General features: G+C 41.8%; 1 protein-coding gene across 1 annotated transcript; it reads left to right on the top strand.

Moving 5' to 3' along the window:
- The first annotated feature begins 687 nt into the window (after window positions 1–687).
- On the top strand, window positions 688–26,443 carry rrp1 (ribosomal RNA processing 1). Its single transcript, XM_084022248.1, has 16 exons — window positions 688–877; window positions 2,936–3,018; window positions 4,466–4,523; window positions 4,619–4,704; window positions 6,314–6,375; window positions 6,455–6,584; window positions 6,689–6,753; window positions 7,587–7,759; window positions 8,591–8,712; window positions 12,851–12,948; window positions 13,494–13,513; window positions 13,600–13,743; window positions 15,375–16,663; window positions 16,745–16,900; window positions 24,885–24,951; window positions 26,077–26,443. The coding sequence occupies exons 1-16, from the start codon at window positions 751–753 to the stop codon at window positions 26,277–26,279; spliced, it is 2,883 nt and encodes a 960-aa protein (XP_083878374.1). The 5' UTR covers window positions 688–750; the 3' UTR covers window positions 26,280–26,443.
- Window positions 26,444–27,922: the final 1,479 nt, after the last annotated feature.

Below are 27,922 nucleotides of genomic sequence, written 5' to 3'. Positions count from 1 at the left end.
CTTAATTGGAAAAAAATCTGGAATTTACCAGAGATATATACGGTAGTTAATAATAAGGTAAAAGAAGTATCTTTTAAAATAATTCACAGAATTTACCCATCAAAAGTTTTTTTACAACGATTTAAAAAAGATATAGATTTAAACTGCTCTTTCTGTGTAGGACACCCTGAAGATATTTTTCATTTATTTTGGTCTTGCCCTCTCTCAACTAAATTATGGGAAGATATTTGTAACCTGATTTGTTTTTCGATTGAACCTCTTTTTTCCCTGTGCTTTGAACATGTATTATTTGGCTTCACTGACAATCCATCTTCTAAAGAAAAACAATACTATATCATCAATCTTGTTATACAATTAGCCAAATGGCACATTCATAAATGTCGTTAAACTAATCAAAAACCACTTTTTCTTATTTTTGAAAATGAAGCCAAACAATACATCAAGTCTATTAAAAAATCCATCAACATGAAAGCTATAAAGACTTTGAATTTATGTACACTTTATAATGTTTTTGTATGAAAGCTTGTCTCTGCATTGTCTGTATTGAAACCCCCTGGCGATGTTCTGTTGGTGTATTGAATTGTATTGCACCAAGATGACTTAATAAAGTTTCTAAAAAAAAAAAAAAAAAAAAAAAAAAAAAACACGTACCAACGTCCTGGTGACGTCATCAGTACGCGTCGCACATTGACAACGTGCGAAGAAGAAAGACCAAAGTGGAGCCGAGTAGCCACGCGAATCGGTGTGAACATGGCGTCGATACAAGAGCCAGCGGTCCAGCTCGCTCAGCGGTTAGCCTCAAACGAGAAGCCCGTCCGGACCAAGGCTGTAAAGAAACTGAGGATATACATAAATGTCAGGTCTCACGTCGCGGAAGGTAAGCTAGCCTGTCTAGCTAGCTAGCTAGCTCTGACAGAGTTTACTAAAAACAGCTCAAAAGTTCTTATTTACTTTGCTTTAAAAGGAGAAACATAGTAAGGAGGCACGTTTTAATTATAAATGTCTCGTCCACACCAGAAACGATTTGAAGGTAATCGGTCTCAGTCTGACTCGTGTTTGGTGTTGGTAGCTAGCACACACGTGTAGCTGTTGGGTGAAAGCTAACTCATCTGCTCTATGTGGCCAAGCATGCGTGCATGCAAGGAATCCGACTGCTTTCACATACCGTTGTTTTCTCTGAACCCTATAAAGACTGACCCAAGAAATAACGGACAGATATATTTAGATTGTTTGAATCTGAAGTCTCTATCTGGCCCTTTACCAAAATGTGAACAAAATAATGTGAATGTTTTTTTGTTTATGATATTTCATACATCTGAATCTTTTTTCATTTTGCAACGTGCTAAACAGGCAGTACACGACATTCTTTCAATGACAACAATTACAAAACACCCTTTCTCTTGGCCATCTGTGACATCTGCTGCTCGCTCCATGAACTCCTATGTCGCCCCAAATGCTATCAAGGGAGTGAAGGATATCTTTGCAATAGTACTTCCTTTTAGCCATCAGCTTTCAATCAATATAATTTGTGCAATATATTCATCAAAACATGCACTTTGTTAGACATATTGCACCAAGAAGAAATATATATTGCAAAATGTACCGCTAAACTCCTTTCTACACGCAGTTGTATCAATCTTTCTGCACACATTTTCTGCACATTTTTACTATGAACTAAAATGCAAAAAATTAAGTAATTATGTTGTTTCAACAGTGTAAGTTTTCTTTTTGGAAAAAAAAAAAAAAAACAAGAGAGAAAAAAATCTCACCATAAAGTCTTCAAAATAGCAACATGCTTCTCCTCCACACAACCAGCAGGGGGCTAATGGGATTCAGCCATTTTGGATTGTACCATGTGATGTGTCAGAATTATTGTAGTGCGAAAGGTATCCACCAGGGGGCCGAAGACAAGTATCGGATCGTATACAATGGCTTTGAGCAACGTTTTTACCATATGGTGATGCAATAGGCCTTAGAAATGTATGTATCAAATATGAAACCCATGACTATATAGGGCTAACTGGAATAGAAGTAAAAGCGAGGCTCATATAAATAAGTACTAGTGAAGTGAGCTTTAAGTCCCAAACTTAACAAAGTGCAAAGAATGAATACTGAATGGATTATGAAGAATGGATTATGTGGACCAACAAACCAACTTTAATGAAGCAACAATACCGGACACTCAGTCCTTGTGTGCTTTACTTGTTAAAGGAACTTAGGGCAGGATCAAGAAATAAGACTCAACAGTGACACGACGGCCGTTAGGGTAACTGCAGCCATCAGCCAAGCCGGCGCGGTAGCGCGCATGAACTCTTCAGTGCAGCTGATGCTGTGACACGGTTATTTATTTACTCGCTGTTCACGTGACTGTTTACTACAAGACCTCCGCACATGCCTCCACGGAACTACGTTGGTAGCATACATCTGCGAACAGCATCATGTCAAGCGGCGAAGTAAGTAAACAAGTGTTTATTTTAGTGTAACTTTAGGATGACGACTTGCCGCTGATAAAACCTTCATTTTCTTCTTGGTATTACTTTTTAGTGGACTTTGTGTGGTGGTGGGTCGTTTTCCGGCCGAAGCAGAGTCCATTACTACACATACAGTACTTGAGTCCACCGCGCTTGTCTTCTTCCGGTCTCCAAGCCGTCGAGTACGCGCATTCAGCGTCATTTGACGTCACGTCCGCCGGACTGCGCGGGAAATTCGGACCACGAATTGCAGTACATCATGCAGCACACAGCCTGTTCAAGGCAATGGGGAGATATGTGTGTGGTCTCATTCTTTTTGGTTTTGAACGCTTCATCACCCATTAGCATTAAAACACTTAAAGTGAATGTTTATTTTTTCACAAATCCTGCCCTAAGTTCCTTTAACTTAGTTGGACCTTGGACTCGGGCCTCGTGTAACATCTAGTGTTGTGTCCTCTGTACAGGTGGATTTGCAGGTGATGAGCTGCTCAAGCTGTGGAAGGGTCTGTTCTACTGCCTGTGGATGCAGGACAAACCACTGCTCCAGGTGGGTTTTGCTAGTCTTTCTGTGATTGGCTTACAGTCACATGTCATTGGAACTGGTGCATGTATACAGAGAGAATTCAAGACCCCTTCATGTAGCACTCACACAAGGCAATCCGTACCGTGCCCAAGCACGTCTGACCCCCAAGGTTCAGTTTGTTTGACTAACGACAAATGTCACCTTTCCACTTTTTATTTTATATTGTTTTGTGTCCATTTGTTTCCAGTGATCGAAGTGTTATTTTGACTGTACTTTTTGGTACCTTTTTGAATCTAATGTATTGTATGGTTGTATTTTTACATGTCTACTGGACTTTAACATGAGCGAAGCAAGAGCTTTTAAAGCTCCCAAATAAAGCAGAAAAATTCCAACGATATGATAGAAAACATTACATTTACACTCACATTCACCTGTGTGAGAGTATCGAACTTAGCTTAAGTACTAGGGATGCAACGGTTCTCAATATAATAATAATAATAATAATAATAATAATATTGTAATATTGAACCGTACAGTACGGTGTGCATGGTTCAATACGAACTTGTGACTTTAGGTATTTTCGGTTTTGCAATAAAATGTTACATAATTTCACGTTTCCATCCTTGTATTTCTCTGAATTGGCTATGTCGGAGCTTTAGAGGATCACTTGAACGCAGCATGTGTTCACGCTCCCTGCCGAGTAAATCTCCAACGTCCTGAAAGCAGGACGGTTGAGCAGGTAACACCGTCAGTTAAAAACAGTTTCTCTCGTTGATGCTTCCAACAAGCTGATTCTACCAGTGCAGAAAACACAAGAACACAACAAGTGCAGACAGTGGGACGTTTATTGATAAAGATTTGCAGCCCTTTTCCGTAGTTGCGAGCTTCCGTCACCCAATCAAAACGCTCGATCCACACTGCACCTTTCAGCACTAACGTAATTCCAGACTTGTATAAAACAACAGAAAGGCATCGACGTGGAACTGGCTAAAGCACAGAGCCCAGCACTGACTAGTTGGCGCTCAAACAGAGTTATCTCACTTACATCCGCTATATGTCGGAGATGAAGAGCAGTACTCCAAACCGGCCCCTGTATGAACGTCATATATAGGCTACTGAAGTACAGGTATATTTATTTAAAACGGTCACTTTGTTTTAAATATGTACATATTTCAAATATGTATAATTTACTTATTAAAAAAATGTTTTACCTCCTTTTATCCTATACCAGTCATCAAGGCTAAGAAGCACTTTTGCATTTGAAAGTGTTACATTTTTTTTACATATTTATTTAGTTTATTATACAATACACTTTAATGTGTCTGAATGTAAAACAATTCTTAGCTTATAAGCAAAATAAATAAATCATTTTTAAATATGTAAATAGCAATTTATTTTCTCCTCGCACACAAAATGTGGACCGAAACAGAACCCCGTTGAAGCTGAAGCTTGTTTCACTTTGTTCATGCAGGAGGAGCTGTCGAAACAAATCTCAACCCTGATCCACAGCTTTCAAGATATTGATGGACGTAAGTCGCCTATGCCTGATTTAATAATCTGGTATGACTTAATGAGGCACATGAGAAAAGCCCTGCAATTGATGATGATTTCCTGTTTCCTGCAGAGCTGTTATACCTGGAAAGCTTCCTGCAGACCTTCAAAAGAGAGTGGACTGGTATCGACAGGCTGCGGATGGACAAGTTCTTCCAGGTTGGTGTGACCAGGATGCTGAATCAGTTGTGACTTTTGAGTAGCTCATTGCAGTAAGATGCTTCACTCGGAACCCCCCAGAACATCACTGGTACCATCTACTATCAGTGATATTGGTGACATGAGGTGCTACGCACAGCCCAAAGATACTAAATGACCAAACCCACCCAGACACAGCCTGTTCACCCGGCTGCATTGTGGGGGGAGAAACACAAGCATAGGTGTAATTTGTAAAGACACAATTTTAAGTTGTTGGTTGGGCAAAAGAATAAAAATATCTTCCCAACAGTGTGCGGTCACTTGATCAGCCAAAGATCGTCTATATACATTCCATGACCCTGTATGATTACTGCTATCAGCAGTATCAGCTATCCTAATAAATAATGTATAAACAGCTCATTATACATTTAACACAAGTTGAGAGCAGTAAATGTGCTTGAGATGAAGGAGAACCCGTGTTTAGTAGGGGTGTGCATTAGCACTGCCCTCAAGATTCCATTACGATTCACAAGGTTTCCATTCAATTAGATTTTACGATGCATTGCAAGGTATCAAAATTCTACTGCACACAACAAGGCAAATTTTTCATCAGTCATGAGTAGGGTTGCAAAATTCCGGGAATTTTCAAAAGTGGAAACTTTCCATTGGAATTTATGGGAATAAACAGGAATAAACTGGGAATTTAAAAAAATTATGGTTGGCTCTTCAAAGGGGACTTTAATATAGCTGAGGAAAGTTATTTTGTAGCATAATATTGACTAAAACAAACAGATGCCATTCAAATACACTTGAATATCCATGCCATTCCTCAACCACATGCACAGAGCACACTGCTTAGTGCATGGCTATTGAGACCACACCCCCATGCACTGTGCATGCCTCCATCACTAAATTCCCATTAATTCCCATTATTCCCATGGAAAGTTTCCAAATATGGAATATTTCCGAAATTCCCAAGCTTAAGTTCCCGTGGAAATTTACTGGAAACTTTCAGGATATTTACCAGGAATTTTCCACCCCTTTGCAAACCTAGTCATGAGGCAATACAAGCAGTTAGATATTGAACAGCTTTTATTGGCTGCTATGTGTGTATTATCACTCTCCTGTATCTTTGACATAAATGGCATTAAATAAAATTGAATGGTACAGAGTATTGGATATGACATTTTCAAACCTGAAAAGAAAACATAAGTCACTGCGTCTCAGAGGAACGTTGTCACCTTTCTGTCTCCATACCTTTTCCAATAACGACCATGCAGAGAAAGGACTGATGCTCTCACAACTAAAAGGCAGTGTAGAAAGGGCTAGTGAGTGTTTTTTTCTTTTTCTTTTCTGCATTTTTCTGCATGTGCACTTGGTGAATGAGGCCTGTTACTGTGTTACAGTGGAGTTGTTAGTCACATGACCTGCAGTCTGACCTGTTTGACTTCCCAAGCCGGAACTAATGACCTGTCGTACCACTGCACAATTCTACAAAACCAAGTGGATGTGATTGCATTTAAACACAGATTCCACGAAGATGTGTTGCTGTGAATCTTTGTAGATCTAGTTTTACGAAGTTAGATGTTTTCAAATCTCAATGATTATTCCCCCCTCCCTCTTTTAACAGCTGGTTCGCTTCATGTTCAGAGAAACCTTTAAGATACTGAAGAGGAACAACTGGGAGAGCTGGTAATCTTTTAAAGCTTTTGTGGCCACGTTCCGTCTTGTCACGTTGAAGTGAATCTAACTGTTAAGCGTGTGTCCTCAGCGTGGTTGCCAGGTTTCTGGAGCTGCTGACGGCTCAGCTCCTGCAGAGCAGCAGCGGGGCGCCCAGCGGCCTGCAGTACCACGTCCTGGACCTGTACATGACCGAGCTGGCAGCTGTGGGCTCAGCAGAGGTACAGCACTGGCTTTGTTCTCTTGTTCTTGCCAACACTGTTCCATTAATGGCAATGGGTGAAAATGTTTAATGTCTCATTCTGTGGCCCTTTCCTTTTTTCAGCTCACTGCTGATCAGAACTTAATATTCATCGAACCGTTCTGCAAAACAGCAGCCAAAACCAAGGAGTAAGTCCACATCAGCTCACCTCTTCTGCTTTCACGCGATGCCTCCCCTCCAGCTATGTAATTCTAGAAGTTACAAAGCAAATAAGAAATGAAAGTATCACACAGAGTAGGTTATTAGGGAGCTGTATCCCAAGTTAATGTCTTGAGTTCTGTGTAGATTATTAATTTTCTTGATGCTGGTGCAGTTTTTATGGATAATTGCATTTTTTCCAACTTTTTCAAATATCACAGTGGCAGTTTCTAATTGGACACAGTGGAACAAACGGACACTATTGTTCAAACGTTTGGAATCAGCTGTAATACTGATGTTATACTGAGTATTTTTTATAGCGACATTAATTGCCATAACAATATATCATTCAGCCCTAATATGCTAACATGAAATGACAGTTCTCAAATGTAACACTTTAAAGTTTCTTCAAATCTGTTGATTTCCCAAATATTTCTGACCTTTTCTGAATCCACATGAACCACTCTTCACAGCAAAACAAACGCTGTCCATACTTTGGATCACATGTTGAAATGTTTCTGATGTTGCTTGCAGTCGAATGTCTTTGAATGTTTCAATTCTGATACTTCCGTCGGTGCCAGTGATGCCCATCTCTGGTAGAATAGAGATACGGGTGTCGGAACCATCTGCTGGTAAACGGGGCTCAGCAGCTGTCAACATTAACACACATTCATACACTAGCTGCAAATGCTGCCATCCAGAGTTGGGCATCGAACCGTTTTCGGGACATACATCTTTCTGTCAGTGCGCGTAGACTGAAGCAGCTTGTTTTTGTGTCTCACCACGTCTCCGCCTCCTCTTCTTCTCACGTCCATGTCCCCAGTCGCGCTCTGTTCAGTGCCATCTGCAACAGCATGCTCAGCACAATCATTGACCAGGCCCCCTTCGCTATTGAAGATTTGATGAAGGAGTTGAAAGCAGCGGACACCTCAGACTCGGGACAGGCTTCTGAAGAGGACGACGGAGAACTGCAAGGGACAGAGAAGCAGCTAAACGGTATGTCTCCAGAGAAAACGGCATAACAATCGACCAAATCTGACAAAAAACGACAAAATCTGGATTTTGTTGAATAGAACAATAATTTGCTCTCTAAGATATCAGAAATAACACATTCAGATTCACTGATGACCAAACTGTTTGCGTTCAAATGTATAAAAGATCATGAAGTTATTAATTTGTTTGGTGGAAGCAGTGATTTGGGCGTTATGGTGAAGAGGGAGCTGAGTCTGAGGCTAAGCTCTCTATTTACCAGTCCATCTACATGCAAACCCTCAGCCGTGGTGTTATGCTTTGGGTTGTGGCAGAAAGAGCTCACTGATACAAGTGGCTGAAATGAAGTGGGCTAGGCCTTAGAGAGAGGGGGAGGAGCTCAGAGAAGAGCCGCTGCTCCTTCCATCAAAAGGAGCCAGTTGAGGTGGTTCGGACTCTGATTAGGACGCCTGAATGACAGAATGGTATCAATTTAGTAGTAGAAGTAGGGTCCACCTCAAAGTGAAACCTGCAGATTTTTATTGCATCACAGATGAGACGCAAGATAAAACATCCTTTTAGCGAAAAACAATCGCATCCAAAATAAGATAGGATGAATACATTTTAATGATGTATTATGTCCTGTATTTTTTAACACAATGTTTCACTTGTCTACCATAATAGCAAAGTATACAACTTTTTATAATCATGATTATTTCAAACCAGTGTTTTTTTTTTAATCCCATCCCGAGACTAACATAAGAAACTGAAGAATCATATTATCTTTATTTATTCATGCACAGTAAACTATTTGTTTACATTTGAATGGAAGGTAAATGGTGCTGGTTTTTCTTTCAGGCAGTGTTTCAAATAACGAAGAGGAGGAGGAGGATGTTGAGGAGGAGGATGCAGGTGATGATGATGATGAGGAGGAGGATCTTCCTGAGTCATGTGATGAAGACATTGGACCAGTCCTACAGGTGAATGCTTTTTCTCTGCATTTGTATTCAACTGTTTTATTTTTGACATGCTGCAGGAATGAGTCTTAAAATCTGCAAAAGACTCAGTATATTTGGACAATATTTTTGGGGTCCGTTTCAGAAAGCAGGTTAAGTGAAAACCTTGAGTTAGTTAAAGAGATGGATTCGGAGTAAAATGCACCCTAGGTAATTTCCACCATGACATCCAGCCAAATACCCCCTCGGAAGCATTTTTAGCGATGGTCAGCATTGGTCAAGATAGGGCGATCAGCCGAATGGCTTAGTAATAGCACGATGGTGCATAGTGTATATCTCGTAAATTTCAATAATGCATAATGTTACCAAACTTCTGCAGTAGTACACATAGGGTCCGTACTCACAAAACGAGGCATTTTAAAGTGTGTAAGTACACCAGGAGTTTATTTAAAAGAACACTTGCCTGATAGTTTCTACTGCTAAAGCTACCGCTGTTGCGTAGACGGCACTTCCGGTGTTTACCCAGCTTCTTCTTCTTCTTCGTTGGTGTTTAATGACAGTCGGCGTTTACCCAGCTGTTTCCGTGACGCGAGTTTCACGCCAGAGGATGAAAACGTTTCGCTGATTTTTTGTAAATGCTTGTATTATCATGCATTTATAAAAAAAAATGCGCTATTACTAGGGCTGCAACGATTCATCCAGTTACTCGATTATGAAAAAGCCTCGTTAAATTCCTATGACGCGCCTATGTGCAGGGATCCGATTGTTCCACACGGACCGTTGTTCAGGAAGCACCAGCGCGTCATACACTGTCATTCATTCTGAATTTAGTTGGCGCGATGGCGGAAAGTTAGACTCAGAATGTCCGTAAACGACAGAGTATCGGGGCTAAACAACGGTATCCTGCTTGCCCATGTGAGCGATTTATTTCTGACAACAAAACGAATGCGTAAAGTAGTAAAATGTGTGACTAGATGTCTCCTCGTCTCCGTGGCGCATTTCTCCGTTTTGTTTATGTATATCGATCACTTCTCATCCGCCATCTTGCGAGTGACGTATAGAGTTACGTTTATGCATCGGACGCTCGTATTGGCTCCCGTAGCAGCTTTTACAGCCAATCGGAAAGCCTGATTTACGCTTGGCTGTGAGTTGTTGTGTTTGCCCAAACGGACGGAGGAGTTCAAAGCAGAGAAAAGAATGGTCAAACAGTTACTGTAGTGATAGAGAAAGCTAAATACATAAATGGCACAGAAGAAGTACACTATATACACACATATTTAGGGCAGGGAGAGGAAAGGGCCATTGCTGGCAAAACAAAACGTAAATTAAATGTTATCCATGTTTTATCCAAGTTGATTTAACTGTATTGTTGTTAAATTCTCACTGGCACTTAATAAATGGGCTTAGTTTTGGAGCCAAATTTTGGAGTTGGAATGAATACCTCTGTTTATTTTTTTTAGAAATGCTTGATCATTTTACAGCCACATCATTTTCGTTATGCATTATTTGTTTTGGTTGTTTAAAAACGCACGTTTTTTTTTTATCCGATTCCTCGATTAATCGATCGATAAAGTGCTAAATTAATCGATTACAAAAAGAATCGATAGCTGCAGCCCTAGCTATTACTAAGCCATTCGGCTGATCGCCCTATCTTGACCAATGCTGACCATCGCTAAAAATGCTTCTGAGGGGGTGTTTGGCTGGATGTCATGGTGGAAATTACCTAGGGTGCATTTTACTCCGAACCATCACTTAAACCCTGAGATGAGGGAAACTGTTTTTTCGGTTTCACAAAGTCAGTTCAGCATAAATCTGAGCCAGTTACCATAGTAACATACTCCGTGAACCTGACCTGCTCGCTGGCAGGTTTTCTTCAACAAACCCTGAGTTTCTCCTACATGTCTCCGCCTTTTTCCGGAATCTGAACCAACTCTGAAAAAATGTATCGTCCTTTCCTCGTCAACCTAATCGATATGGATATAAAAGTGATTCTAGCAGCTTTACGTCGGGAGAGGATTTTGATTACCTTTTCTACTGATCACCAGTGTTTGGAATAATGCCGTTTAAAAGAACAGCGTTAGGTAACGCCGTTATTTTTTCAGTAACGGGGTAATCTAACTAATTAACGGGGTAATCTAACTAATTACTGTTTCCGTCGTTACAACGCCGTTATCGTTACTGAACGTTAAATGCGGTGCGTTACTATGAATTGAATTTGTCGGTTGTCGGTTAAAAAAAAAAAGTCAGGATCGTGTTCTACTTGCGCGCCGCTCATGCCTGGTCTCGGCAGCCTGTTGTCCGTGGAGAAACGTGCAAACTTGCCGCGAGCCGGAGTTGGGGCTGCTGCTGGTCTGAGCGGCGTGCGAGGGCCACGCGGGCCCCGGTGTCCCGCCGTTCTGGTGTTGGACGGGAATCCGGTGCAGCTGTGGAGCGCAGATGGTGAAGACGGTGGTGATGATGATGATGATGATGATGATCAACGGCGTGGCGACTCGTGGAGACGCCGGGTTCTCGCCATCATTATGTCTACTGCTGTGCGCTCTGACCCTGTTTTATATGACAGACACAGCGTCTCCCACCGTATAATTTCTCAAGTTTTAATTATTCCCGCATGCGAGGTGCGGAGAATGCAATCTCAATTATTATACACAAGACTACAGGCTACGCGACTATAGGAGTAGACTACAAGACTACAGTTTGCCATCTCATTACAAGACAAATCCAAATTCTTTGACATAAAGCAACTTTTTTTTTTACAGTAACGCAAATAGTTACTTTCCCTGGTAACTAGTTACTTTTATTATAAAGTTATTCAGTTACTAACTCAGTTATTTTTTGGAACAAGTAGTGAGTAACTATAACTAATTACTTTTTTAAAGTAACGTTCCCAACACTGCTGATCACATATCTAAACCATAACCTCCGACATTTTCAACATTTCATATCGCGGACATAATCCAGATTCTTTGCGAACGGGAGATTTATGAAATGTTTAATGACATTTCTGTGTTGAAATAAACGCTTATATTTACTGTTTAATATGTGAAACATGATTTAAATCATACGGTAAATGGTAAATGGCCTCATTTATATAGCGCTTTTCTCCAAAGCGCTTTACAGGAATGACTGACATTCACCCATTCACACACCGACGCCGGAGTCAACCATGCAGGGCGACAGCCAGCTCGTCAGGAGCAATTGGGGCGAGGTGTCTTGCTCAGGGACACCAGGCACTCAGCTAGGAGGAGCCGGGGATCAAGCCAAACGCTCTGCCTCCTGAGCTAATGCTGAATTTTCACCTGAAGCCACTTTCTTTTTGTGCCTGGGGGATTACACCTACATGGAAATGATTATTTGTTCATTGCGCTACTTTGTGAACTACGGGAGTTGAACCCCTGTCACCTGCGCCGTAGGCAGCGTTGCTAACCGTCACACCACAGTGTCTCACCATGAAGCTGAACAAAAAGCGTTATCACCCTTGGATCAATCGACTGTTTCATTCAGTAATACACATTAAGTCAGACAGTAAATGTCCGCCACACCAACTGTCTCTACTTTGATGCAGTTGCGTTGCGCTGCTTTCTCAGTATGAGCTCGTTTTTCGCCATAAACACTCAGTAATATCTAATAACTCTCCCAGTTGCCATGGTGAATCGTAGTATCGGAGCTCCATTGATGATGGCTTCGTAGAGTTTGCAGGCACGCGCGTAACTCGAGTTTACACACACTCCCTGTTTCCACACTGTCTGAATAAAATAATAAAATGGCTTGAACGGCGCTCTAGCCGAAAAAAATAATCTTAAAAAAAAAAACTAAAAAACTCTTGAGTCTAAACCCTATGTGGAGGATCAATGTGCTGCAGCAGCAGAATCAATGTGAAGATGGTTTCTGAAAATGGTTTGCAGCAATACAAAGTGCTCTTTTTCTTTCTTTTTTCCCCCCAATTTCCAGGAAATTGCCTGAAAGTGTATCAGCTGACTGCTGCATCATTCACTCAGGCTCTGAGTTTCTGTCTTTTATGGATCACTTTATCAGTACAATCTTTCTGTTCTTAGAAATAATTTGAAATCATATGTTTAACTGTTACTCCTGACTTTGATTGGGATGGTGGATATTTGTGGCGAGTTAGTTTGTGTTCTAATGAGGTGTTTGTGTGTTGCAGTTTGACTACACAGCACTGGCAGACAAGCTGTTTGCGTTGGCCAGTCGGCGCGGCACACCGAGCCGAAACAGACAGAGACTCTACAAGATCATCAAAGTGTGAGAACACGCAAATTAATGTTTAATTTCTCAGCTTTACTGACTCAATGAGTTTTCCTGCTATATAAACTCAGCTTGAACGTTTTTTGTATTATATTTCCTGTTGCCTTTGCTGAAGTTTATTTCCGCATTGGTCAGGTTACAAGTGCAGCTTACAAATACCAACTCATTCACAATCCGCTGATATTCCTTCTAAACAATGGATTCCTGGAGTCCCATTTGGATTCAATTTGCAATTTGATATTAATTAATTTAGAGATTTCAGTGTCATTACTTATTTTTCTTGGTTATGAATGGGATTTTCACACTAGTGCTGTAAAATGTACAAAGATGGAACTCTAACCGGTGCATTATTCAAATGAATAATCAGCAAAGCAGATTAATGTAAGATTATCATTTAACATGAGCCACACACTACAGAAGTCAACCATGCACGATGGTCAGACATCACTCATGTTCTCCTGTTTGTCCTCATGAATCACATGAGTTGGATCCAGACTAACGCCTGTCTTCTCCTCCTCACCGTCTTCTGTGCTGGACGACAGACTGCGTGACCTGAATGAAGGTAGGTGTTGATGGTCACACCTTTTTTCTTCACACTTAATGAAAGCCGAATCATATTTGTTGATCTCATCCTGGACCTCCTTTCAGGCATCTTTCCTCAGGATGAGTATCCAGAGGAAGTCTCCACAGATGAGGATGACGACATGTTCGGCAGCAGGAAGAGGATCAAGAGAGGACGAGGTCGCATGGGGGAGACCGACGAGAGGGAGCCAGCAGCCAAGAACAGTAAAGGTATCTCTAAAGTTTTCATGTTGAACAGAGTTTTAAAGTGTGCTGCATACCATCTATTCCTTATCTCCAAGTCAACATCAGTGATGACATTGAGAGGAGTTTGGAGTTTGCGAGCTTCCCTGAAAACACAGGTAGAGACTTTAAGCCTGACTGTGTTTTAATGAGAAGAGATGTGTGAGCAGCTCCGCTGAGGACTGAATGGATCCACAACATGGCAGTTTGAACTCTGAACTCTGTCAGAACATAAAGTCCAGGTCCAGGCTTCAGCTAGCAGAGCGAACTAGAAGGATGGAGTCCATGCATGAAGTTAAAAGAATATTAAAGCAGGTCAATGTACCGCCCTGAGCTGGTGTCTGTATCAGCAGAACTAACCAAATGTTCTGATCCAATCTGCTTGGGTCCATTTTTCTGCCGAGCTTCTGACATTGAATTTCATAGCCATTACTCCAGTGAGTGTTGTTATTGGAATTGTAGAGATGTGTCAGAATAGAGGTCTCTAGATTCACCATTTCAAATCAAAGATGTAAAAAATAATAATCGGGCAATTTGCTTTTGTTGCAGCATTGAGGCATTCTGTGTTCACACCAAACACAAAGGGACGTTTTTGCACGTTGCTTACAAAGTCAATGGTGCTTGCTAAATTGGAATATTTCAACTTGAGCAAGATATACTCGTGGTGCTTTTTCACTAACACCTGATAGTGTTGAGATTGTCGTCTTGACGTTGCTGAATCCTAACTGGAGGAAACAAATGTCTCCTGTGTCTGTGGTCCTCCAGAGGTCTAGATAGTAGCTCATACTAGTCCAGAGACCAGACCAGACTTTGTGGAGGAACCAGAGACTGCCAGCGGTCCAAACAACAAGGTCTCTGCCGTATTTCTTATTTGGAGTGTTTCTGGAGCAGCTGCAATGTTAGCATAGCCTAGCATTCATCAACCAGACTCCATTCAGAAAACAAGCATTTTAAAAGTAGTTAGCTTGTGGTCTGATCACCATCATTATGGAGTTATTTCAGCATCCTTTTCATCTGGTTATTGATATTAAATCACAGAAATAGTTTATTCTGGGTTTCTCCAGCTGTGGTAAACCAGCCCACGTGGGTCTTGTTAGATTCAGTGAATCCAGCTTGGTGAAATCTACATGCACCTCTGTATGATGTCATGGACTCAGACAGGATGGTGTTAGGTTTCCTGGTGGATCAGGGACTTCAACATCAGCAGCAATAGTGGTGATTTCAGCCATGATGGAGGAAACCTACATGGAGGGAAGCCCCGCCTCCTTTCTGGAGCATCTAGCGTGAGTGACATGAATCAACAGAAATCATCCCGTGGCCAAACTCGTACGAGTAACTTGAGGTGAAAATTCACTTTGCATTTGTTGTGAACACGGCATTAACATGGCTGCCTGATAAGAATTGGTGACAATTGCTGATAAGTTTAGTGACCAAATACAATGATCACAAATGGAAATGACAATCCTACCTCCTCCTCAGATTGAACTGAACTTGGTGAAATCTTAATTATCAGAGTCGGTTTTGACCAGAAATGGAGAATTGAACTACATTTTGTCTCCTTGCAAAGCTCTCCATTTAATGACAAATATTTGAACTGATCTGTGTCTGTGCTCCTTTAGGGAAGAAAACGAAAACATGCACACTCAACAAGCAAAACGAGGAGTCAGGGAAAGATAACAATGAACCAGCTGATCTAACTAAACATGATGAAAATAAGAGGAAGAAAAAGAAAACCGGGCAGGGTGGGCATGCAGATGGTGAGGGAAATGCAGACAGGTCTGAACAGGAACAGACTTTGGCTCAGGCTGAAAATGTGATTCAAGAGAACAAAGGAAGCCTGGAGGGTCCAAAAGCAGAAGATTTAGAAAAGGAAGTTGTGACACAAAGCACCCTCTCAACTGTAAAAGTGACAGAAGCAGCTCCTCCAGAAGGTCGGTCAGAAACTCTGCTCCTCTCTGAAGTAAAGAAAATCCCTACTGTTATAGTCGCAGAAGAAACCAGCCAACCAGCTCCATGCACCGGCGACGACGAGCACGGATCTGAACAGCTTTCCAAGAAAGGAAATCTCAAATCTGAGGTGACAGAGGAGCAGCAGCCTCCTGTAAAAGAGCCAGGGGTCGGTGCTACAGCCTCAGGGAAGAAGAAGAGGAGGACAAAGCAAACTCATGAGGTTGTGGCCGAGTCGCAGGTCAACACCACAGCCAAGAACGTACCAGCTACGACTCTTACCAAGAAGAAAAAGAAGGGCCGGAAGTTTGAGAACAATCTCAATGAGGTTGAGGTTAATGGTGTGAGCAAAGAAGCGGGCGTCCCATCAACTTGTGAGGATTCAGAGGAAGGTGGCCCAACAGATGGAGTTGAGAAGCCAACAATCCTATCCAATAAGAAGACTAAGAAAAATAACCTTGAGGCTGATGAAGGAGCAACAGTTGAGGCTAAGGATCAGTCGGAGGTAGAGGAAAAACCTGCCGACACTGATGTCACATCAGGTGGTAAGGAAGCATCCCTAGATGCCGCTGCAGTGCCACTTAAAAAGAGAAAAGGTAAGCAGAGGGATGCAACCCTTGAAGAAAGCCCCGTCGTCCCACTGAATAAGAAAAGAAAAAAGACTCTGAAAGAATCCAAGACTTCAGTGGAAGAGGAAGGCGTGGCGGTCAAAAGCCCTCGGGGAGTGGATGCTGAGACTGAGATCACCATGGCTACACCAACAAAAAAGAAGAAAAAGAAGATTGCAGCAGTGAAAGAGCAAACTCAGGAAACGCAGGAGGTCTCTTCCTGTAGGAAAGCAACCAAGAAGAAGAGGAAGATCCCTGTGGTGTTTGAGTATGAGGACGATGAGCTGGAGGCGGTGGCATGGAAGACTACATTGACCAACGGGCTCACACAAGTCCACACTAAACCAGACAGTGTGAGTTTTTAATTAATTTAAACGGTTCATATGAAACGTGTCTATCTGATAACACTGAGCCATATTTGACTTCCGTTTCAGTATTCTGGGGAGCCATCCACGCCTCTGCACACTAAAAAGTGCAAAAAAGCATTGAAGACTTCCTCTGGTGCAGGATCTGACGACTTCAGCTTTCAGAGCAATGCAACTGTCCCAACACCACTCTATTGCAAAACCCCAGGGAGCTGCAGCAAGAAGGTAAAAGTGATGAAGAATCCGAACTAAGCATCAAAGAGTCGGTTCACACAGATAACAAACCAGATGTAACCTGGACAGATCAGACCAAAACTATCGGCATGCTTAGATATTACTAGAGTCAAGTGAGACCATGTGTATTCAATACTTAAAACTCTGGTCTACGATTTGAAAGATTTGTCAATTGAGCCCAAATTGATCCAATAGTAGCTATCCGGTCCGCATGCCTACTATTGGCTAAATGTTCCGATCCGATCTCGTCCCAACTCACTTGCGCATTTGAAACTACGAGCGGACAAGACACTTGTTGCCCTGAGCAGTTCAGGAGGGAAAGCAGAGCGGCAATAGCAAGCGGCCTCTGCTTGCCCCACCGGCAAAGGCTGAAAGAAAGAGAAAGTCCGTCACTGAAAAGACAGACACCGCTGATTCAGCGGAGTTTCTGTTGAACTGCAGGGCTCTCAAGTCTCACACATTTCAACCTGTTCCCACTCCACATCTAGTATTTCTCACGCAGACAAATTACCGGGATCATTAAAAAAACATTCTCTTATTTTACGGAAATAGTTCACTGAAATGTGTTTCTGAAAACATTTTAGGTGAGAAATAAGCAATGCAGTTGCTGAATCTGCCTTTATTTTAGATCGACAGCGGTCAGTTTTTTTCAAACCGTTCAAATCGTAGACCAGGGCTTTAAGTGAACTGACTCTCATTGTCATGTTGTACAATTGTTTTGGTGATGCTATGTGAAATAACCTGCCTTCACCCAACCCAGCAGTTGATAATGTTTAATATCTTTAATAAGCTAAGACCATAATAAATATATATTAGTGCTGTCAATCGAAGGCCATCAAAATTAACTGTCAGCTTGAAAAAGGCATATTTCTTATATGCACTAACAGAACATAAGGTCCACAATAGAACATGCAAATATGGAAAAAAGAACAAGGAAATATTCTGCTGTGAAGTCAGAATGATAAATCCTTTTCACTCCATAGAACAACAATTCAGCTTAGTCCTCCTTTACATTCAGCCCGTTACTGAGACAGACCAGTCTGTTTACATTGTCAGAGGACAAAGCAGGACACGCCACATCTAGTGTTTCTCACGCAGACAAATTACCGGGATAATTTTAAAAAACTGCTCGGCGATCGCTCGCCAGACTCACCCCCCCCCCCCCCCCCCCCCGCTGACGCCGCAGCCTCAGCCACAATCTTACGCTGAACTCCGTTAAAAACGAATGGCTAACGGCTTTGCGGCACACGTCGTCATAGGTCTTACGTCAGCCGCCACAGGATGTAAACAAAACACAGCTGCGTTCATTTTGTTAAATATTGATATCTTTCTACGGTATTGTATTGAAGTTGGTAATTCCAATTTTACAAATTCCAACTTTATCCATTTACACTTAAATATGAATCTTTTTACCTAATGATGATTATTAAAAAAAAACCTCCTTTCCCCGGAGAAATGGAGTTTCTAGGTGAAAGTATGCCCGAGCAGAAGACGTTTGACTAAAAAAACTACATTTCCCATTACTAAATGTAGTTTTTAGTACATTCCTGTCCACCAATCAGAGCCCACCACTCGTGTCTCCATTTTAAAGTTTAAATGGAGTTTCTAGGTGAAAGTATGGCTGAGCTGAAGACGTTTGACTAAAAAAAACTAAATTTCCCACTACTAAATGTAGTTTTTAGTACATTCCTGTCCACCAATCAGAGCACACCTGCTGTCAGTTATGAAGATCAGAGCTCCAGAGTGCTGTCACCATAGCAACGGCCCTTGGTGCGTGTGTGTAACTGTCTTTAAGCCTCTCTCTGCCTCTGTCTATCGCTCCATTCCGGCTTTGAGGGCGCTCCGAACAAAAGCTTGCCACGCTCACATCGAAACTCCTATCGCCAAGATTTTCGCACCGTTAGCGCCACGAGACTCTGATGAAGACACTGATGACTTTTATTTTTTTCTAGTCTCAGAAATGTGGACGCTAGGGCGAGTTAGAAATGGAGCTGCTTTCAGGTTTCTTTTGAAAATCTGCTTCTCGATTTACATTGGAGCGGATGAGGAGAAAAACAGACTTGGCCGCGCTTAGAGGTTGCTAGTTCAAATTCTGTAAATCTCACAGAGTTTTTGAGCACATTGTGAGAGACAGGACAAGTTTGTCTACAAAATTGGAAAATATCACATCTGTAGAGTGAAGATTGTGGCCAGGAGGAGTTTGGAAAGGAAAAAAATCTGAGAAGCCCTCACACTCTAAGCGATGATGTCATCCACTCTAGCCCAGAAGGTTCCGCGCAATACACACCCATTATAAACTCATGATTTCTCCCAAAACGATCATGGTCGTTGAACAGTGATTGATCAGAAACGATATGACCTATTGAAACGCGGATTAACACACCAGGACACAAGACTTGTGTCTACATTTTAGAGTTTAAATGGAGTTTCTAGGTGAAAGTATGCCTGAGCAGCAGGCGTTTGAAAAGCTACAATTTCTGCTCTCTTTTTCGTCCGTCCCATTCATTTCCAATGAGGAAATTTCGGTGGTTTTTCAACGCACAGCCACCTACTGTTTGTACCTACAAACAGTAGGTGGCTGTGCTTCGCACTGCCTCCCTAATAATAAACTTTATTTGTATAGCACTTTTTGAAACAGGATTACAAAGTGCTTCACAGAACAGAATAAAAATACATAAAAAAATGACACACAAAAAACATTGTAGATGGTACAATAAGTAATAACAAAAACACCATAAAATAGAGCAAACAGAAGAGAGCAATGTGTTAAAAATAATAAAACTACCACCCCGACCCGAGGATCTCAGGCTACGCTCTACGCTATATAACTGGAGGAAGACCATGCAGAGCTTTAAAAGTTATCAGTAAAATCTTAAAGTCAACTCTAAAAACTACAGGCAACCAGTGAAGAGATGCAAGGAAGGGAGTAATATGGTCTCGTCTCCTAGAATTAGTTAAAAGCCTAGCAGCAGCATTTTTTACTAGCTGGAGGCGGGATGTGGCTTACTGACTCAGCCCAGAGTATAGGGAGTTACAATAATTTAAATGTGAGTAAACAAAAGCATGGATAACCTTTTCAAGGTCTGTACATGATACGAAGGACCTGATTTTAGCGATGTTCCTCAACTGGAAAAAACATGATTGAACAACACTCGTTATTTGGTCATTAAAAGAGAGATTAGAGTCAAAAATCCCCCCCAGATTTAGGGCAGCAGATTTAACATTAGTGGACAGGCCAACAAGATTAGACTGCATCGAGCTGATAGCATTAGGGGGGGCAAATAGCAGAATCTCGGATTTGGCTTCACTAAGCTGAAGAAAGTTCCGAGACATCCAGCACTTTGTCAGCGAGGCACGACATGACACGGGACCTAAGATTGACCCCCGAGGAACACCGCAAGAAAAGGGGGGCCCGAGAGTAAGAGGCTTTACCTATAGCAACAGAAAAACTTCTATCTGTAAGATAGGAATGAAACCAGTCAAGAACCGAGCCCCTGATGCCAACCCATTTTTCAAGACGGTTTAGTAAAGTGTTATGATCAACCGTGTCCAATGCAGAACTTGGAGGAACAGTTACCAGAATCATCAGCGAGCAGTAGATCATTTACAACCTTGACGAGAGCTGTTTCGGTACTGTTTAGAGCACGAAAACCTGATTGGAATTCCTCAAAAATGTTGTTATTCATAAGATATTAGTTGTAAGGAAACTGTTTTTTCTAATATTTTTGATAAAAATAGTAATTTAGAAATTGGTCTAAAATGATTAAAAACAAGAGGATCTAGATTAGCTTAATGTAATACCTGGTTGTAAATATGAAGATAACTATCAAAGAAACTCAACTATAGGGGACATCAGATTACTGCATACATTTTTAATTAATACATAGCATATTCATTTTATTAGAAAACAACCATGTTCCTGACATTTATATTTTTGCCATGTTATCGTTCCAGTATCAGCATCTAGAAAGTTTGGGTGATGTTTCATTGTGAAACTGTTCAGATATTTGCTGAAATACAGGTAGGTGCATCAGATGGAAGGACACAATGCGACACATCCCCACTTCCATTGTAGACGGGAAGTCAAAGGGCACAATAATGGCACCTGAGCACGTCCTAGCTAACAGAATGAATACTGGCAAAGATTTCCAAAAAGAAGACGGAATCTGAAATCTTGCAAACCGGCTTTTATCATGTTGTAAATCGAGCCAGAACAAGTGTTAGGTGTCCAGACATGACCTCTTTTTTCCAGCAGGCTGTCTTGTGTAATGGACGTGCGTCCAGCAGCTTCAGCTGGCTGCTGTTATATTTCTGTCCAGGACTAAAGGAGCATTTCCACAAAAAGTCTTTTTGAAGATAATTAGAAAATAAAAAAACTCAGCTCACTCACATTATCTCTCTTTTTTTAGACAGCAGAGCCTAACTTCAGTTAGTTTTCATAATGTGAAGCTTTATTTGGTTTCATTATTGTAATCACAACCACAAAAGGAAAAAAAAAAAAAATAAATAAAGAATAAAACAAGTGGGTACCAAAATTGACATTTATTACAGGGAAGATAATTACCATGGTTAGAATAAATTGGTAGACATTGATACACGTCCTGTAGTTCACGTCCAGGTCCTGAAGTACGCGTCCAGGTCCTGTAGTATAGGACTGACAGTCTGTCCACGTCAGTCTACGAGCAGCCAGTTTGCTGCTTTCTAAAGAGATAATGCAGCCAGTTTGCTGCTTTCTAAAGAGATAATGCAGCCAGTTTGCTGCTTTCTACAGAGATAATCTGTCTGACTGCTTGTCACAGTTCAGGTCCTGTAGTTCAGGGCCTGTAGTACGCGTCCAGGTCCTGTAGTATGCGTCTAGGTTCTGTAATACGCGTCCAGGTCCTGTAGTATGCGTCTAGGTTCTGTAATACGCGTCCAGGTCCTGTAGTATGCGTCTAGGTACTGTAATACGCGTCCAGGTCCTATAGAACGCGTCCAGGTCCTGTAGTATGCGTCTAGGTCCTGTAGAACGCGTCCAGGTCCTGTAGTATGCGTCTAGGTTCTGTAATACGCGTCCAGGTCCTGTAGTATGCGTCTAGGTCCTGTAGAACGCGTCCAGGTCCTGTAGTATGCGTCTAGGTTCTGTAATACGCGTCCAGGTCCTGTAGTATGCGTCTAGGTCCTGTAGAACACGTCCAGGTCCTGTAGTACGTCCTGTAGTACGCGTTCAGGTCCTTTCACATGAGACTATTTCCATCTTTTGGTCCTCTTTCTCAGAATAATCTGAGCTGCTGTTGTTAGTCCTCTGAATGCAGATTGACCTGATGGTTGTACGACAGTTACAGTGAAGAAAATAAGTATTTGAACACCCTGCTATTTTGCAAGTTCTCCCACTTAGAAATCATGGAGGGGTCTGAAATTTTCATGGTAGGTGCATGTCCACTGTGTGAGAGATAATCTAAAAAGAAAAATCCAGAAATCACAATCTATGATTTTTTAACAATTTATTCGTGTGATACAGCTGAAAATAAGTATTTGAACACCAACGTTAATATTTGGTAGAGTAGCCTTTGTTTGCAATGACAGAGGTCAAACGTTTCCTGTAGTTCTTCACCAGGTTTGCACAGACTGCAGGAGGGATTTTGGCCCACTCCTCCACACAGATCTTCTCTAGATCAGTCAGGTTTCTGGGCTGTCGCTGAGAAACACGGAGTTTCAGCTCCCTCCAAAGATTTTCAATTGGATTTAGGTCTGGAGACTGGCTAGGCCACTCCAGAACCTTGATATGCTTCTTACGAAGCCACTCCTTGGTTTTCCTGGCTGTGTGCTTTGGGTCATTGTCATGTTGGAAGATCCAGCCACGACTCATCTTCAATGAGCTGACTGAGGGAAAGAGGTTGTTCCCCAAAATCTCACAATACATGGCTGCAGTCATCCTCTCCTTAATACAGTACAGTCGTCCTGTCCCATGAGCAGAAAAACACCCCCAAAGCATGATGCTACCACCCCCATGCTTCACAGTAGGGATGGTGTTCTTGGGATGGTACGCATCATTCTTCTTCCTCCAAACACGCTTAGTGGAATTATGACCAAAAAGTTCCATTTTGGTCTCATCTGACCACAAAACTTTCTCCCATGACTCCTCTGGATCATCCAAATGGTCATTGGCAAACTTAAGACGGGCCTTAACATGTGCTGGTTTAAGCAGGGGAACCTTCCGTGCCATGCATGATTTCAAACCATGACGTCTTAGTGTATTACCAACAGTGACCATGGAAACGGTGGTCCCAGCTCTTTTCAGGTCATTGACCAAGTCCTGCCGTGTAGTTCGGGGCTGATTCCTCACCTTTCTTAGCATCATTGAGACCCCACGAGGTGATATTTTGCATGGGGCTCCACTCCGATTGAGATTGACCGTCATGTTTAGCTTCTTCCATTTTCTAATGATTGCTCCAGAAGTGGACCTTTTTTCACCAAGCTGCTTGGCAATTTCTCCGTAGCCCTTTCCAGCCTTGTGGAGTTGTACAATTTTGTCTCTGGTGTCTTTGGACAGCTCTTTGCTCTTAGCCATGCTGAATGTTTGGGTCTTACTGATTGTATGGGGTGGACAGGTGTCTTTATGCAGCTAACGACCTCACACAGGTGCATCTGATTCAGGATAATACAGTGGAGTGGAGGAGGACTTTTAAAGGCGGACTAACAGGTCTTTGAGGGTCAGAATTCTAGCTGATAGACAGGTGTTCAAATACTTATTTTCAGCTGTATCACACGAATAAATTGTTAAAAAATCATAGATTGTGATTTCTGGATTTTTCTTTTTAGATTATTTCTCACACAGTGGACATGCACCTACCATGAAAATTTCAGACCCCTCCATGATTTCTAAGTGGGAGAACTTGCAAAATAGCAGGGTGTTCAAATACTTATTTTCTTCACTGTATGTCTCCTAGGAGACACAATGTTGGTGATGAATCACATTTTAACCATTAGCACAGAAATTCAAATCGTGCTCCATAAGGGATGAAATCAGAATCAGAGTACTAACTTCTAATGCCTCCTGTTGTCAGGTTCTCCGTCCTACGTAGCCCTGAGTGGTGCAGGCTTCTAACCCACTCATATTCTGCAACATTTTTATAGCGTTGTGGAACTACTGCAGCAGCGACTGACAGTCTGTCCACGTCGGTCTACGAGCAGCCAGTTCGCTGCTTTCTACAGAGATAATCTTTCTGACTGCTTGTCACACTCAATAAATATGTCATTTAAAAAGCAGAATGACAAACAGTAGTGACATGATATCAAATAAAGCGGATGGATTTTACAATGTGATGTGGGAGGGGAATCAGGGGAACTGCAACTCCACGAGAGCAGCAGGGAGAGGGGCATGGGATGCATATATATTATCATTTATGAAAATGAGGTCATTTTTTTATCATATAGCATTCATTTCGTTAGTAGGTAAACATTTTGCCAGTTATGGTCAAAAAGACTAGAACGGCTCTTGAAAGCAGGTCCATTGACTTTACACGGATTCTGATTCTCTGAAACATTCTCTATCATTGTTATTGAGCTGTGGAGCGTCTGGTTTTTCATCGTTTTATTTGTACTATATCAGATGATGCTCTTGTTCGGTTTCCCATGTTGTGGGAACATTTTTGAGGTATTGGAATTGTAATATACTCCCAGTCAAGACAAATCTTAATCTTTTCTTTACACGTTTGGTTTGTTTGGTGGCGTAATACAGTTGTAGAATAATTTGATCATTTATGTTGTAGCATTCTAAGCAGAAAAAAAATCCAAAGTAGAATAGCAAACGTGTTCCACTAAGACATATTCTCCTCCCAGAAGAAGAGGTTTTCCTCCCTTTAATTAAATGAAAAATATCTATATACCGGTAAGTAGAAATTATTTTTGACTGTGCTGCTCTGGCCTTCTCTGGTGATTACAATGTACCATATGTAACCATGTGACACTTCTTTTCTATGTTCTTATTTCACAGAAGATTCAAACTCCCAAATCAGAATCCAAGAAGGTGACCTTCGGTCTCAAGAATAATAAGACAGCTGGTGAGAAATTACACGCAATTTGTTATAAATACTAAAGTGGTTTTAAAAATGCTAAAAACATGATATAAAATAGGATCACGTGTTAATTTAGTCAAAACATAGCAGACGTCTTACAGTTAATTTTGCAGGATGTGGAAAATCATTCTGTTGTAGAGACAAACATGGTGCAGCTTTGGTAAGGAAGTCTTTGTTTTAGTGTAATTAGAAGCAGACAGCTCGGTTTTGATACTGACCATATCTGGAGCTTCTTCCAGCTGAACTCTGCTGACTTTTACATTGCATGCAGGAAGTATTAACAACCCTTCACTGCTTTCACATTTTGTTGCAGCATTATGCTAAAATCTTTCATATTTCACCGGTCATCTATCTTTACTCAATACACCATGATGACAGCAGACAGAACAGAGTTGTCTACATTCTTGAACATGATTGTATTCAGAGGGAAACATACGTTTTCAGACCCTCTACTCGGCACTTGTTGAAGCACAAGAGAATCTTCTTTCTCAAAGTGAGTGTCCTTGAGGGTGCAACTGCTAGCTGGTTTTCATGTGTCTTTCACCGTCTGGCCACTCTGCCATTCAAGCCCAGATAGATATACAGTGGGGAGAACAAGTATTTGATACACTGCCAATTTTCCAGGTTTTCCCACTTACAAAGCACGTAGGTAATTTTTATCATAGGTACTCATCAACTGTGAGTGATGGAATCTAACAACAAAAATCCAGAAAATCACATTGTATGATTTTAAAGTCATTAATTAGAATTTTGTTGCATGATGTAAGTATTTGATACATCAGAAAAACAGAACTTAATATTTGGTAAAGAAACCTTGTCGCTGGGCAATACAGACTTTCAGCTCCCTTCAAAGATTTCCTATTGGGTTCAGGTCTGGAGACTGGCTCGGCCACGCCACGCTTAGTTGCCCTGTGTGTTTCGGGTCGGTTGCTCCGTATTGAGGGGAGGATGGGTGGGGCCATGTATCGCGAGATCCAACATCCTTCCCTCAGTAAGAGCATTGAAGGTGGGTCGTGGCTGGGTCTTCCAGCATGACAACGACCCGAAAGTTCAACACAAATGTCTTAACTCTTGTAACAGTGTTTGTGTTTGTTTCATGTCCTGCTGCAGAGTTTCGGAAGACGGATCGCAGCCTGCTGGTGACTCCTGACGGGCCCTCACGGGTGCCCTTTGACCCGGAGCAGAAACCAAAGTTTGGAGTCTTAAAGTCTACACCCACACGTCTCCCTGCCAGCAAAACTCCAAAGGCCAAGAAGATTGGCATGATGAGGAGCACACCTAAACGCCGGCCCTCGGCAGCAGACTTCTTCTAACACACTGATGGATGTAGAAGCTATGCTCCTTGTGAACTCGTCAATAGACTTCAATACACATCCCGTTGGGAGAGATTAACATGTTCTTATGTTTTATCCGATGTCCTTGTTGCTTTTTGCCTCGTTGAGTGACTAAATATTTTTAAAAAGTTACTTATTCCGGTTTTCAAGTTTGTGTCATTGACTTTGATACAGCATGCATCAAAAAAGTATATTTGTTGAAAAAATGTCTCTTAAAGGAGAAAACAACAAAATACTGAACCATGGCCTGGCCAAATTCACACTTACCCAGATGAATGGTTAGGTCTGCCTAACCCTAACCAGGAGCATACCAACTAAATCACCCAGATATGCCAAACCAGACAACACTGCATTAACCAAGCGCTGGAAACGGTGCTATATGTTCGGTTGCTTTAACACCTGAGCAAATACTCTAGACATGAAGTTTTATCCCTGGTCTGTCTATCATTTAAGGCAGGCCAAACGATGAGGAAAAACTGTGATCTTTTTAATGGACTGACCTCTGGAAACCGGGTGGGTGCACACATTATCGTCAATCGAAACTTACTGCCTGCTTTTGTTGGAGGTGAGGGACCAACGCATCTGTAATGATTCACTCAAAGGGCTCAAACAAGGATAGTCTGATTGGGTTTACCTGTGTTGGGGTTGTAGCAGGAGCAGATTTGGTTATCAACAGTTAACTATCAATATCAATATGATTATCGGTATTAATAATTATATTTAATATATTATCATGATATAATCATGAATAAACGGGGCACCACCCTGGGATCAGGGAAAAGATAACCTAAAACTGTATTCAGTCTCAATATGAAGGTTTTATACTCACATGCCAATCATCGTGATCATTGGCATAGGAGTACAAAACCAATCGAACAATTAAAAGGCGTGAAATTCAAGCACTAGCCTTCACAACCTGCTGTTATCCAGTGACATATACACAACAAGCACAAGAGACCGCTAGTTATAATATAATAAGATTTATTAAAATCAGTAATAATGATCACAATCAATAACACTGCAATTAACAAAGCCTTATTACCTAACTACCTAACACACAAAGCTAAGCTTAAACAAAGGATGTGTGTGTGTGTGTGCGCGTGCATGTGCGTGTGTGTGTGTGCGTGCGTGTCGAGAGAGAGGGAGAGATGGCTATGGGCGGCCACCAGATGTAGCGAGAGAGAGAGAGAGGTGGAGCTATTCCTCGCAGCGTTCAGGGGCGGAGCCACTGAGGTCTGATGGAGTAGCGAGAGAGAGAGAGAGAGGTGGAGCTATTCCTCGCAGCGGTCAGGGGCGGAGCCACTGAGGTCTGACGGAGTAGCGAGAGAGAGAGAGAGATAGCCGTATGTAGCCACCAGATGTAGCTATGTCCCTAGCGCCCGCCGGGAACAGCTGGCTTAGGACACGGCGTGTATGTGTGTGTGTGTTTAGCGGGACACGAACAAAGAGAGAGAGGATGCGCGAGCGATATTCGGAGGGACGGAAAGCGTGCCGTTATCACACGGGCTCGCGTGAATGAACTGGCGTTTATTCCGCGAGACCGGTCTTTTAACTGATAGTAGAGGCTTTCTGAGCTCGCGAATATGGCGGAGGTTAGTCAGAAACACTGTTACAGAAATCAA

The sequence above is a fragment of the Eutrigla gurnardus genome (assembly GCF_963514095.1).
Source record: "Eutrigla gurnardus genome assembly, chromosome: 12".
Taxonomy (NCBI): domain Eukaryota; kingdom Metazoa; phylum Chordata; class Actinopteri; order Perciformes; family Triglidae; genus Eutrigla; species Eutrigla gurnardus.
This window is presented reverse-complemented; position numbering and strand designations above follow the sequence as displayed.

Excerpts from the sequence above, each read along its gene's own strand:
- rrp1 (XM_084022248.1), top strand. The coding sequence starts at position 751 with ATGGCGTCGATACAAGAGCCAGCGGTCCAGCTCGCTCAGCGGTTAGCC. Across the intron at positions 13,514-13,599 it reads ACTGCGTGACCTGAATGAAG|GCATCTTTCCTCAGGATGAG; the intron begins GTAGGTGTTGAT and ends ACCTCCTTTCAG. Across the intron at positions 16,664-16,744 it reads TCCACACTAAACCAGACAGT|TATTCTGGGGAGCCATCCAC; the intron begins GTGAGTTTTTAA and ends CTTCCGTTTCAG.